Source organism: Phanerochaete carnosa (assembly GCF_000300595.1).
Source record: "Phanerochaete carnosa HHB-10118-sp unplaced genomic scaffold PHACAscaffold_13, whole genome shotgun sequence".
Lineage (NCBI taxonomy): Eukaryota > Fungi > Basidiomycota > Agaricomycetes > Polyporales > Phanerochaetaceae > Phanerochaete > Phanerochaete carnosa.
Genome location: NW_006767640.1, coordinates 322,726 through 335,498, shown reverse-complemented (window position 1 = coordinate 335,498; position 12,773 = coordinate 322,726). Strand labels below are relative to the sequence as shown.

At 52.1% G+C, this 12,773-nt stretch overlaps 4 protein-coding genes across 4 annotated transcripts in view; 2 read left to right on the top strand and 2 right to left on the bottom strand.

The window, feature by feature from the left end:
- Positions 1–1,149: 1,149 nt before the first annotated feature.
- PHACADRAFT_154053 (uncharacterized protein) lies at positions 1,150–3,317 on the bottom strand (the record flags this gene model as incomplete). Its single annotated transcript, XM_007401585.1, has 12 exons — positions 2,908–3,317; positions 2,685–2,857; positions 2,570–2,633; positions 2,439–2,523; positions 2,269–2,375; positions 2,100–2,211; positions 2,033–2,046; positions 1,794–1,983; positions 1,655–1,745; positions 1,485–1,607; positions 1,294–1,422; positions 1,150–1,240 (listed from the first exon to the last, which is right to left on the bottom strand). Exons 1-12 carry the CDS (start codon positions 3,289–3,291, stop codon positions 1,150–1,152), a joined length of 1,563 nt encoding a protein of 520 aa, XP_007401647.1. The 5' UTR covers positions 3,292–3,317.
- A 2,874-nt stretch (positions 3,318–6,191) lies between these two features.
- Positions 6,192–7,509, top strand: PHACADRAFT_154051 (uncharacterized protein). Its single transcript, XM_007401584.1, has 4 exons — positions 6,192–6,498; positions 6,549–6,933; positions 6,981–7,306; positions 7,359–7,509. Exons 1-4 carry the CDS (start codon positions 6,409–6,411, stop codon positions 7,419–7,421), a joined length of 864 nt encoding a protein of 287 aa, XP_007401646.1. The 5' UTR covers positions 6,192–6,408; the 3' UTR covers positions 7,422–7,509.
- Positions 7,510–8,347: 838 nt separating this feature from the next.
- PHACADRAFT_179001 (uncharacterized protein) lies at positions 8,348–9,677 on the bottom strand (the record flags this gene model as incomplete). Its single annotated transcript, XM_007401583.1, has 1 exon — positions 8,348–9,677. One exon carries the CDS (start codon positions 9,675–9,677, stop codon positions 8,418–8,420), a length of 1,260 nt encoding a protein of 419 aa, XP_007401645.1. The 3' UTR covers positions 8,348–8,417.
- Positions 9,678–9,854: 177 nt separating this feature from the next.
- The window catches only part of PHACADRAFT_166953 (uncharacterized protein), a gene marked incomplete at both ends in the record, with an annotated part of 8,541 nt that continues 5,622 nt past the window's right edge, over positions 9,855–12,773 (top strand). Inside the window, 5 exons of the mRNA XM_007401582.1 lie at positions 9,855–10,141; positions 10,244–10,350; positions 10,403–11,221; positions 11,270–11,557; positions 11,608–12,764. Of these exons, the coding sequence (XP_007401644.1) occupies positions 9,855–10,141; positions 10,244–10,350; positions 10,403–11,221; positions 11,270–11,557; positions 11,608–12,764 (2,658 nt within the window). The remainder of the gene's footprint in view (positions 10,142–10,243; positions 10,351–10,402; positions 11,222–11,269; positions 11,558–11,607; positions 12,765–12,773) is intronic.

The following is a 12,773-nucleotide window of genomic DNA, read 5'->3' as shown; positions in this document are numbered from 1 at the left end:
CACCCAGATGGACCATCTCATACCTATCTGAGGGTTTGTCCACCAGTGTGCATATTGTGAAATACCTCGGCGTGGACACCCTGGAGGTGGCATTAGGCTATCTGGAGGCCTCATAGCACTCCACCATACTCGCACATCACCAGGCTACCCCAGCTCATAGGCTCTGATGCCACCTCACACTCCAGAGAAGCCAAGCATGGTACCCCGACCATCTGCTGGCTTGAAATCCATAACATTTCCATGCACGCTAGCTAGCTTGAGGGTGCCACTTGTACATGCAACTCTAAGTTGAAATTGGTTGATTTGTGTGATATTTACCAGGGGAGGACTGGTCTGAACTGGTCTGAACTGGTCTTAGACTGAATTCAGTCCTAGACCGGTCATGGCTGGTCTTGGACTGCAAGGAGGACTGCACAGGACCAGGACCTGGTCTTAGTCCGGTCCTGCACAAACTTGTACTGGTCCTTGACCGGTCAGAGTCCTGGTCCGACACAGTTTCTGAAAAAGACCGGACTGGACCGGACCCTCAACCACTAAGTAAGACCAGTACATACACTGCCAACTTTCTGGCTAGCCCACCAGACGCTGACACCTGGACACAAGCCACCAGCCATCTGGTATCCATGCAGATTCTCACGTGGAGTCGCACTGGCTCTAGTTGATGTGGGCTCTGAAGGCCACCTGAAAGTGCATGTGGAATCCGAGCCCAGCTCGCCACCGTCTGATAATCTGGTCGGCGCTCGACGAATTCTCAGCTCGATGCATTACGACATCGCCCGTTAACCATGTCCGTACAGATTAACAACAAATACTTAAAATTGCAGTAAATTATTGCAGGCAGGCGGTGATCAGTACATGAGGGAATCCAACTCAGAATTAACCAATAACACCCATTATGATGTTGTCAATTCTCTGCCGCTCTGCCACTGGGGTAGACCGATCTCGCGTGGTACTCATACTAGGCGCGCTGCAGGCCAGATAAACGGGACTCGACTGTAGTACTTGTAGCAAGCCAGCGGACCCTCTGACGATCTCACAGCGACAGATTTATTGAGTCAGGTTGTAAAAAGCAGCAATTCCTTATCACACACATTGCCGTACGCGCATTACAAGATCAAATTCTACAGAAAAATTGGGTGATATACTTGGTCAAATGGTCGACTGGGCCGCACGCCACGTGATACGAGACGCCTTCGACGCAGACCGGGGTGTAATACGACACTTGAACGGCTCGGGATAGCTGAGCGGGGGGTAAGTCAGCATCTGAACGGAGCATGATCCCTGCACTTTCACCTGACGATACCCTTGCTAAATTCGACTCTGAGTATTTCGTTTTCTGGGGGTAGGATATCGAACATCGCCAATATGGTCGAGATAAGGATGAACAGCGAGCTCTTCGCTAGATATCTTCCCGGGCACACGCTGCGTCGCAGGGGTTAGGTTGTTAACATGCAAGTTCAAGGTGTACTGTTCAATGTGCCTACCGCCTGCCAATGCCAAATACCCACGACGCCGGATCAACGAGCCTATCGTTATTCTTATCGAGGAACCGCTCCGGGACGAACGTACTCGGGTCGTATTGGTCGGTACGCTCCATCGCGATGGCCCTGAAAACTCTCAACGAAGCGCGCAAAGACGAGGTAGGGGAGCCTACCAGAGGTTTGGTATCACAATTGTGCCCTTCGGTATGGTATAACCTTCGTAGATATCGTCTTTGGCCGTACAGTGAGGTACGCCTGGACGAGCTCACGCAGTCAGCGGAAGGAACTGGACGGGGCTAGTCTCGCGCGTACTCAGTGGCACCGCAGGATGCCATCGCATGACTTCCTTGATCAACGCCTCGACATACGGGAGGTTTTCACGATCGCTGATAAGTGGGAGACGATCAATGCCAATGGCATGATCGATCTCATCCTGGGCTTTCTTCAACTTGTCTGGGTGCATGGCCATCAGCATGATGCAGGTGAGCACTGTCGCGTATGTCTAGTCAAGGTAAATCAACTCGTTTCCTGTCTCCTCGATCAGAACTCACAGTCTCCCCGCCGGCTGAGATTTTATATCAGCAGATCATGCAAATCACGCACTCGAAAGACTCGTACCGCCATACAAAGAGCTCACACTCCACTTGATGCTATGCTCTTTATCTTTAATACCCTGTATCTCGGAGCTCAAGAGATCCCGCGTCAACGACACCGGAGCAGTACCAGCGCGCTAAGAGGAAAGTGAGCGGGCAGACCGAGCAGCGCGAGTCATGGCGTGCGAACTGACCATCTCCGTCTTGACGTGCTCGAAGGGCCTGGCGGCCAGACGCTCAATCATTTCCCTCCCGACCTTGGCTTCCTTCTGGAACGGAACCCAGGAGGGCAAATGCTTCACTAATGGTCTGCGATGAGACTTCTTGGCTCCAGAACTGCTGACGGGCCAATTGCGGGACTCACAGATAGGAATGAGGTCGCAAATGAAGGCACCAGGTAAGGTCGCATTACCAATCACGTGCATCGTATCCTCCGCATGTGTGATATACTACGATATGTTAAGCAAGGAGCTCGAAGAGGCGGGCCTCACGAACCTCATCTTCCGCTTGTTCCACAGACAGTCCGTACGTTATGGACAGAATGAGCCTTGCTGTTGTCCTATCCGATAACGTCAGCGAGTCTAAGGGCACAGCTTGCATCTAAGCTTACAGTCGAACATGAGAAAAGAAGCCTTCCGGATCCTCTAGTATCTGTTTGCTGAAAAGCGCAGCGAGGTCTTCCTGGACTACATAGTACTGTTTGACAGCACGCGGACCCAAGGCATGATGAGCGAGCTTCCGCTGAGCTCTCCACTCCTGGTTGTAGTTGAGCAGGGGCATGCTCTATCTCCGCTGTCAGTGTGAAGCAAACACGTATGCAGCAGATGTCTTACCTTCCCGAGGCCCATAAGCTCACCTGCGACAGTGAACGTAGGGCGATCAGAATATATGTCTGTTCTTGTCTCGAGCAGATCCTGGGCCACCTTCAGAGAGTTGAGAACGAGCAAATTATTGCCCAGACCATGGAAGAAGACGAGATCGCCTGCCAGATAGTCAGCAACACTAAGCCAAAGCAATCCGTTAAACTCGCCATAGATGTCTTTATATTTTGTGAATTTAATCCAAGCAGCCTTCGGAGAAACGTCGAGGATATTCCCAATCACAGGCTTTGAGGGGGGTCCAGGCGGGTATATGGCGGTCGGACGCCAGCGCCGCAGACGATACAAGGCTAAGACTAGCAGGATGACCGCGCAGACTGCCCAAAGCTGCAATGACATGGCGGAAAGCAAGGATGGGACCGAACAAGCGCTCAGAGTCCCCAGTATTTATGCAGCTGCAGGAATGAGACTTTGAAGCTCAAGATCTGGCGCATTTTGTGATTCGGAGTTTCGTGATCTGTGTATGAAGGTCGAAAGTGGACAAAAATAGTTATCTTGTTTCGCAGTGGTCTGCAGCTTATTTCACTGTAATGTACCTAACTTATTCGCATGTTAGCGAATCTGTGTGAATCTATACTCACTATTGTGCATAATCTTCCAAGTAAGTGTACATTGGTTCAGTGCTTTGCGCCTACACAGACGCAGTTTGGAGTTATGGGTGTACTTCTCTAGGCACGGTATCTTTGCGCATTAGTAATCATCATAGATTTCCCATATTTGGATATAACGATCGCTCAGACAGAAAAATCTAAGATAAGCGCCGTGCGAAAACGGGTTCCAGGCCATGCGAGTTTTGATGTGGACGAAATGAGTGTACTTTTGACCCAAGACAGCCCGAGACGCACAAGCGCACCTTTCAGGTCGAAAACAAGTTTCATTGTGTTACAAGTTTGTGATGTGCTTATTTTGTCCATCCACAATTTTCATAGCATCAAGGCATGTTGTTTCGAACCCAAGACAGCTCGAGACACACAAGCGCACCTTTCAGGTCGAAAACAAGTTTCATTGTGTTACAAGTTTGTGATGTGCTTATTCTTGTACATCGACAACTTTCATAGCATCGAGGCATGTTGTCTCGAACCCAAGACAGCCCGAGACGCACAAGTGATGGCAAAACGTTTGGACACTTTCCTGGGTGCTCTGGCGATGTTGGTCAACACCCCCAACACCGATCATAACAATGCCTAAGACAAGTTAAAATAGGTCATCTAATACAAGACACCTCCAATACCCAGAGGTTTTCCTGATCACACAACAGGCAAAACCCGCATCCCGTTCTGCGTGAGGTGTGACTGGACATCATCTCCAGTACCGCATCCAGTACCACATCCAGTACCGCATCCAGTCGCGCAATCAGTTGTGGGAATTACTGTCGTGATTGGCTGAATCCCTCCAGAAAGGCAGTGTCAAGTACTAAAAATAGAAGTGATGTGCCACCCCAGTGCCTGACGCTGTCCACCCTTGTGTCAGTGTCCAAAGCAATTCTCAGATTATTTCGCCAGCTTATTTCTCAGGTGCCGGCTGAACAGCAGCACAGCATGATGGCATGATGGGAGATAAGCAATATTCTGCGCGCATTCTCAAGGCTACCTGCCAGATTGAGAGGCTTTCATGCAACTTCAAGTGCGTTGGCTGCTGAATTCGCAGGGGCTAGCACCCCTCCGCCTGTGCACATTGACACTGTGGCCGTTAGCCAAATGAAGGGAACATCCAACCCTTCCTCGCCATAGCTCTTTGCTCACCGAGGATGTCATCCCAAAAGTCGCGGCGCTGCTCACTGCGCGCTGAGCGCTGGGCGCATGCATCACATGATCCCATGCAAGGGCGACGCGATTAGATTTGTGGCTTGCGGCACTATCAAATCTGATCCGATTTTCAATGAGAGGCTTTTTCGCATGGTGTAAAGCAGGAAGTACATGTGTAAGGCCAGGGAAGCACAGAGGTACATCAAGACCAGCCAGCAGTCTATGCGAAGAGAGATGAAGGCACTTCATAGCAAGGAGAAGCTGGGTTCTAACCATGAAAGCGAGAAGTGGCAGGAGCACATTCTTTTTCCCTTACTCCTGGTACATCCTCGGCCGCTGGCATCATGGGCTTGGACAATAGATGGCAGGAGGCAGTCATTGCAGCAGATGAAGCCAAGTATGGCCAAGGTTTTTCTGGTCATTCTATCACCTCCAACGATGACGCGGACGACAACAATGATAATACAGAGAGCGAGACGGTACTAACGATCCCGACAACCCTTTCCGGCAGGCCCATGCCTCCCATTCGCGTAGTGCTGAGCAGACGAATACCCCGTAGTAACATTATTTGTTATACATATGATATATATATATATGTGCAAATGCTACATCTACGTTGGTGAAATTTAGTGCGGAAGGCTTCTGCTCGTCCTGTCCGAAGCTGCTGTGCGAAGTCACACTTGGGTGGTGGGCGCTTGATGACCCAGCCTAAGATCTGGATCGTGAGATTGTTGTTTGGTCAAAATACTATGATGGTACCCTGCTTTATAAAATTTGGGAAAATCTGCATCCTGTAGCTTACCACATCCATGCTTCGCGGGCGGTTTTGCATGAGTCGATGTGCACACACCCTAGCTATATATCCGTATTTTTATAACATCTTATTGAGGTTTTGCAAGAGCAGTGGATCCTCTCCGGTGCACAAAGTAGGTCCTGCACCACTTTTTATAAATTTCGTCACACAAGTGTCACACCAGATGCCGTCGAGCCGTGCCTCTGCCGAGAAGCCGAGCCGCCTCTCCAAAGTCAACCTCAGTTGTCTGAGATCAGGCGGAGCGACAAATTCATCACGCCTTGCTCGTTCATTGTAACGCTCCACTGATGCTCCTTCCCTATACATGTACATAGCACCTTTTAAACCAAATATGTTGACCAGACATGTCTGGTGTAAGTACAAAAGTCTATGAATGCAGTTGCCAGAATATTTGGTGAGCGAGATCTGGTTGGATCTAGCCATCAGTGGCATTTTTCGGCCAGTTTTGGATCGCTTCCGAGCATCCACAAAAACATCATATCGTCCCTTGCTGCACATCCGCCATAATATGGGTGTCATATTATAGTATGAATACAATTCTATCATGAGAAATATTCACAGCACCTCCGGGGGCATATTGCAGCAGCAAGATCGATTTTATAAAGCAAGGAGCCTTTATAAACCAGGGGGCCATCATAGTACGGCTGTTGTGAGACAACACTCGAATGGATTTTAGACCTCAGCTATCTAAACATTGATCCGGGAGAAATCCCCTCGAAACCTGGTACACGCAATCTCCCGGGGCCCTGTGTACTGGAGATGATGTCCAGTCGCACCTCACGCGGAACTGGATGCGTGTTTTGCCCGTTGTGTCACTAACTCCCCGATACAGTACTTAACTTCAAGGCGCATCCACTGCATTCACCCAACCCCGCCATTCTTCGTCTTCCACCCCTAATGACGACTCTGTTTACTCGCCTACGCTACCATGCTCAAACCGTCGTTCTCTTCACAATCTCTGACTTGAAGACCATCTTTTTCCCCATTGTAAGTTGCTATGCCTTCGGATAATAGCGGTTGCAATAACCTTCCTACAGTCCGTATTCGCATGTGCCACGGCTCCCTTACACTCCACGCCACGACTTCTGTGGGGTTTCATGTGGATATGGATGCACCAGCTTATGTGCAATATCTCGAATCAGTCTAGGAGCGCGGCGGAGGACGCAATAAACAAGCCGTGGCGTCCGCTACCCGCAGGCCGTATCACAGAGTCCCAAGCAACTGCCCTCCGGTGGGTCTCTGTGAGCCTGTGCGCATGGTGGTCGGCAATGTATGGTCTAGACCTTTTCCTTCCGACTCTGACGCTCTTCATCACGACGCTTCTCTACGACGAGTTCGGCCTTGCGGGTCACTATGTTGGGAAGAACTTCTGTAACATTGGAGGCTATATCAGCTTTGAAATTGGTGCCACAAAGATCATGGGTAAGAAAAAAATTGGTCAAGAGAATTTCGCTGACGTGCTGTAAAAGGTGCCAGCCAGGTGATGGACTATATCTCCGTCACTGCAGTGTGCGTAAGCGGCGCCTTGATATTCACAACAATACAGGCGCAGGACTTCGCAGACGTAGAGGGAGATAAACAGCTTGGACGTATTACGTTCCCCATATATGCCCCGGAGTTCTCTCGCGCATTCACGCTGGGAGCTCTCATCGGGTGGTCTGTTTTCCTGAGCTGGTTTTGGCACATAGGACCCTTATGCGCCATCGGATTCATTGGCCTGGGCGCCTTCGTCGGTTTCAGCTATTATACGCACAGAACTGAAGCAGAAGACCGCAAGTCGTATATCTTCTACAATGTGTGTACCAGCTCCAGCCTCGCATGCGTCGTTCTAACTCAGCCGTTCACAGGTATGGCTCATGCTAGTACATGTGCTGCCTCTGGACGTCAGGACGGGGCTCATCCGACTTTGAGACGTCGTTTTGTCGATCTTTCGACCCAGAGCCCCCCCTGGCCTTACAATGTACCACAAATACGGCTACACAACAGGAATGAAACGTTGGTTACATATTTCGCGCGTTATGAATGAGGGACTCACGCCTGCATATCTAACATGTTGGCTTGCACCACTTTGGACGTTACTCCCCGCTGACTTCCTCGTATCTTCGCTTTCCTACCTGGAGCTCTGACTAGTGGCTTACGCGATAGGGAGCCATGGATTCCCTGCTACCCTGCTTGCAGAACGTTCGCCCACGTTCCTGTTTGCTGCAATTTGTGACGCTACAATAATCTTCTGTTTGTTTGCATTTGGGAAACCCGGGTAGCTTACGCATAGGGTCATGCGGGGCGAGGCCTGCATTGCAATGCAACCTATGCAGGATTGCTGCAGCCTGCAATGTCCGCGTGCCAGACATACAAATTCATGCTTAGCTTGCGGCAAGGTGCCGTGACAATGAAGTCGAGGCCCATGCTACGGTTGCCAGTGGTGGAAATTTCAGCGGGAATGTTAGTAATAATTACTCACATATCCTTCGGCATAGTTACGGAGGTTATGGACCTTATTGGCGGCGACGAGTAGCTATAGCTCAGCTCAAAATTCCCTGACGTATAGCAGCGGCGGGAAGGAACGAATAATACTTTTTAAGCGGCAACAAACGTCAGGCCTGCATGATATATGCCGACAAGACGGAAGGTTAGCTTATGAGGGCTTTCCATAGATCGCTTTACAGGATAATACTGGCACTGCCGGACCACCTGTAGGTGGTGGTTACGACACTGCGACCTAAACGAGATAATCAATCAAAGTTGCAGCTGGACGAAGCTATCTTGAGATTTTTGGATGAGACGAAGGTTGTGTGTATTTCATCCGGAAATGGCCCAGCTTCGAACGCAGTCATATAATTACAGCCTGGAGATCTGTAACATGGTATAGCGGATGCTATCCCGGATCGAATTTCAGTCCATTTGGATCACTCTGAAACCTCGTGTACAAGCTTGGTCAACGCGTCCTTCCCGAGAGGTATCCACACCGCTTCTCCTCCGGCAGTCTGGGTGACTGACGCCATCAGCCCATGGTCCTTGAATTCTGCCATAAGGGCACGCATCGCCGTATCGTTCGTCGCGACGAAGTTCTCGCGGGCAACGTTAAAGAGCATGCTGTAGTCGAACGCGATCTGCAGCGAGTCTTGTTGTGCGTTTCCACCGCTGCTAGCCTCCGCCTCGGCTGTATTCTCGAGCTGCCCCGTGCCGAGCAGAGCGAACAGTTTCTTAGCTTTTTGGGTGACGGATGCGAGGATGTGGCGTGCCGCAGTTTCAGTCATGAGGCCCGTCGCGGTCGTACCCGGTAGGTCTTTCTGTCCACGAGAGGAGGCAGCTTGCGAAGCACCCTTGATGGACGAGCGATCGGCATGGGCGGTTTCGAAATCGTAGGGTAACAGGGTGGTGACGTCGTGGAACAGCCAAGAGTAGCCCTTAGACATTGCAATCACTGGGCCATCGTTTTCTACCGCGGGTTTATGAGAGAAGATGTCCGCCAAGGACCACAGATGAGGGAAGGCGATACTGTCCGCCGACGCGACGATGTGTATTCGGGGGTTGCTCGCGAGGACGGACAGGCATGACTGCGCTTGGGGCTTGCGCATAGCTAGTGCATCGATGTTGTGGATGACGAGGTAGAGCTTCTGCTCTGAAGAGGCAAAGGATCTGTATATTCGTCGCGTCTGTGCTTCGATGCCAGATCCTGAAGCCTGAGTTATTTCGCTCTCCTGCAAGGTCGGAATGCTCTCGATAGACGCGAGGAGATCCTTTATCGCAAAGCCAGGATTGAAGGCGTTGACGACAATGACGTCCCTGCGTCTCCTGTGGATCCGTTTCGCGAGGGCATTGAGGACTTCTCGCTTGGAGCCCGCGCCATAGAGCAGCAGACTGAAGCCTTCCTCAAGTTGCACCAGGAGGCGAGAGAATAATAAGTCGCGTCCGGTTCCCAGCCACGGGACTTTAATTTCATTCTTGCATGTGGATTGCTCGATAGCAGAGGTGTATTGCCCGGCAGTGAGGGGTGCCAAGAGGCTGGAGAAGGTGTTCTTGGAGGTGCGCGTAGACTTGTGGTTCCGTGTGAAGTACTGGTCGAAAGACGTTGTAGCGAAGGTGCCATAGCCATATCCGAGGTCATCTGAGAGCTCTCCCTCTGAGAGCTCTCCCTCTGAGAACGATTCCTCGCTGGACGACATGGCTGGAACAACAGGAGAAACAGGTGCTGTGGCCGCTACGTGACTGTCACGTGATAAATACCCTTGTTCAGCGTTGAGCGAGTTTCGCGACTTGGTTCGTCCCGCCAGCCACCTCCGCTCTATTTTCCGCTCTTTCTTTACTGCCGTACACCAAACGCGCTCTGTGACACCTGATTTATGTCTGTACGGTCCGGGTTGCTCGAGTTCAGCATCCGAGGCGACGAACTCGAGCAAAATCGCATCCAACTTGAACAGAACCTCCAACACACCGATCTTTCTCTGCATCTTTCATCCACACCTAGCGACTCAGACGTTGAGTATCCCAGACGAAACCCAGGCCCCGGACCGTTTGGAGGCTTTGCTTCGTTCGACCACATGTCCCGAGATCAATTCGACCCAGAAGAAGAGAGCCAGTACCACCCCTGGTCGTACCGTACGGGTGACGACGAGAACGGTGTTAGCCCGTACGGAAACAGAACTATATCGACCGCTGCACATCACGCAAGTGCGCTGACTCTCAGTGCGGGGCTTGCAGGCAGGGGGACTCGTCGGGACGTCAGCATAAGTGGGGCAGAGTATGATCCTGATCGCCCTCTCACGGGCATAATCGCGGGCTTCAACGCCAATTTCTCCGCTCTCGATCCCAACTCAACGCGTTCCAGACATCTCGTGCGTCCCTCCTCATAGTTATCATAGAGCCTTGGGGACATTGCACAGCCCGTGAGGCACTGCCTGCTTCCCGTCTTACATGTCGTCATACGCGCAGGCATCCGCCACAGTAGATTTCAACGATCCACTCGTTGTTGACGACAGCGCCGAGCTCGATGAAGTTTTTCAAGCGGGTTGTGCCCCTATCCCTACAGCTAGCATTCGTTCTCCCGGCACCGCTTCCAGCTCGTCGCGCCCCAACACTCCCCTGTCACCACGCCCTAAACTCTCTGATGCTTTGAGTCACGTCGCATTCTCTCCCAAACGACCCCGCCGTCCGCAATCGCCAGCCATCCACGCACCTGCGCCTTGCAAGGGTCGTTCTGCAATTGCCCGCCAAACAAAGATACCACTTACGCGTCGCCAGGTTGCCACTATCGAGAGCGACCCTGAAGATAACGTCCCAACTCCAAGGTCGCGTAGTCGGGGATCTTACGTACATCAGTCGCTCTCGTATGCACCGCTGGAGCCCGAAGTGAACATCTTGCCTCCTACTCCACCAGGCGACGAGAACGCGAATGCGAAATTTGTGAATGTAGCACGTGGGCTAGCCAAAGAATTCGAATCACACCAAAGTGCCATAGCGCAGAGCACTATGCGAGACCGCAAGAACGCGAAGAACGCGAAAATGTCGCTAAAGAATGTCATGAACGATTTGCAGGAGCAGAGGCCCACTCATACTTCTGTACCGCGCGGTGCAGGCGTGCGGACCCCATATAAGAATGGAAAGCTCTACCTTCCCGACGTGACCGGCATCACAAGCGCAGTTGGATCCCCGATGAAGGTGGGCATGGAATATCAAGGCTATAACGGAAAGGAGGATCGCGAGATTGACGGTTAGTGCATGGTTTTCGGGTGCTTCAGAGAGACTGATGCGTTTGTAGTGCGACTTGCGGCCACCCTGAGCATCGTTCAATCTAAGATTGCCCATCTGGAAACGGAAAATAGCATTTCGCGTAGGCGCGTCCGCGAGCTGGAGTTGGAACTTGAGGAATGTAAGAAGGAGGTAACTAGAGAACGCACAAGGATCCTTGGGCGGGAAGAGCCAGATGTCCAAATCCCGCAGGAGAAGACGACTCGCGGAATTCGCACAAAGGCTCCAAAACCAGTTGAACCTCTGGAGACTTACGAAGATATTCGGAGGTACAAGGAGGCAGTAGAAGAGAAGAAAGGTTTGAACTTCGTCCTGGAAGCTTTCCAAGATGCTGATGATAGCGGGCAGCCCTAGAGACTTTGATAACTACTCTACGATCACATTTGACTCGCCTGACCGCCGAGCTTTCTGACCACTCTCGCTTACTGGAGGAACTCCGGGAATTGCGAGATTCGGATGTCCGTGCTCTCAAAGAGAAGAGCCACGAGATCAACCAACTGCGCCAGGAAGTCGAACGCCTTGCGGGCGAAGTGGAGGTTTTGCGCGGCGTCGTCGAAGAGGGTTTGAAAGAGCGGAAGGAAGCAAGGGAGCAGTCTATGGAGCGGTCTCGCTCGCTGGAGAACTCACATTCTCGTTCTCTGATAGAAGACGATGCGGAGGAGCCGGACGTGGCCGAGAAGCAGGAACGGCGGCATGAAGAGCACTTGGTTGACGGTGGGTTTAACTCCGGCGACGATTCATCTGACGGTCGTTCCACGCCTTCCCCCCGGCCATCTCCACACCGTCGTCGACCTCGTCTCTCTGACCGCACCGATCGCGCCACACTTGGTTCCCCGCCGCCAGCCACTAGCACGAGCGCACGGCCTTGGTTGGAGTCAGCAGAGGTCACTCGCATTTCTGAGGAAGTCTCTGAACGCCGCCACGAACGTTCTCGGTCCGCTTCAGTGATTTCGGGCGGTGACCCAACCCTTGCTACCGGGCAAGCAAGAGGTTACCACACCGACAGCGATGGCTCAGAGGACGACGTACCTCCATCTCGTCCAAGGAGCAGGGGTTCTGACTGCACTGCGAAGGAGAATCATGTGGCGCCTTCTCCCGTACGAAGGCTGGCTGCACTCATTCCACCATCTTCATATCCGCGAGATCCTGCTGCGATACCACGCGTCACCTCTCCCGGACCTCGTTCCCGGCAAGCGCCAGGCCCGTCAAAACCCGTCGCTGCCCCCAAAGCGACAGCACCCGCCGAGGCGCCTTTCCCACAAATTCGGGGCGAGTATCTCGAGAAGCTGTTCTTCTCTGCACCAGATCACAATGCCGACACATGCACAGTATGCAATCGGCGCGCGCGCGCCACTGCGACACGGCAGCAGCGCAAGGCTACGTGGTCTGCCGGGCGCTACTTCCAATTTGAGGCGGAAGATGAAGGCTTTGTAGAGGGTGCAGACGAGGGGCAAGCGAAGAAGGGGAAAGAGCGCGCAGACGGCGAACGATTACTGCCACAAACAGTGCTCACG

Excerpts from the sequence above, each read along its gene's own strand:
- PHACADRAFT_154051 (XM_007401584.1), top strand. The coding sequence starts at position 6,409 with ATGACGACTCTGTTTACTCGCCTACGCTACCATGCTCAAACCGTCGTT. Across the intron at positions 6,934-6,980 it reads TGGTGCCACAAAGATCATGG|GTGCCAGCCAGGTGATGGAC; the intron begins GTAAGAAAAAAA and ends GTGCTGTAAAAG. Across the intron at positions 7,307-7,358 it reads AGTCGTATATCTTCTACAAT|GTATGGCTCATGCTAGTACA; the intron begins GTGTGTACCAGC and ends AGCCGTTCACAG.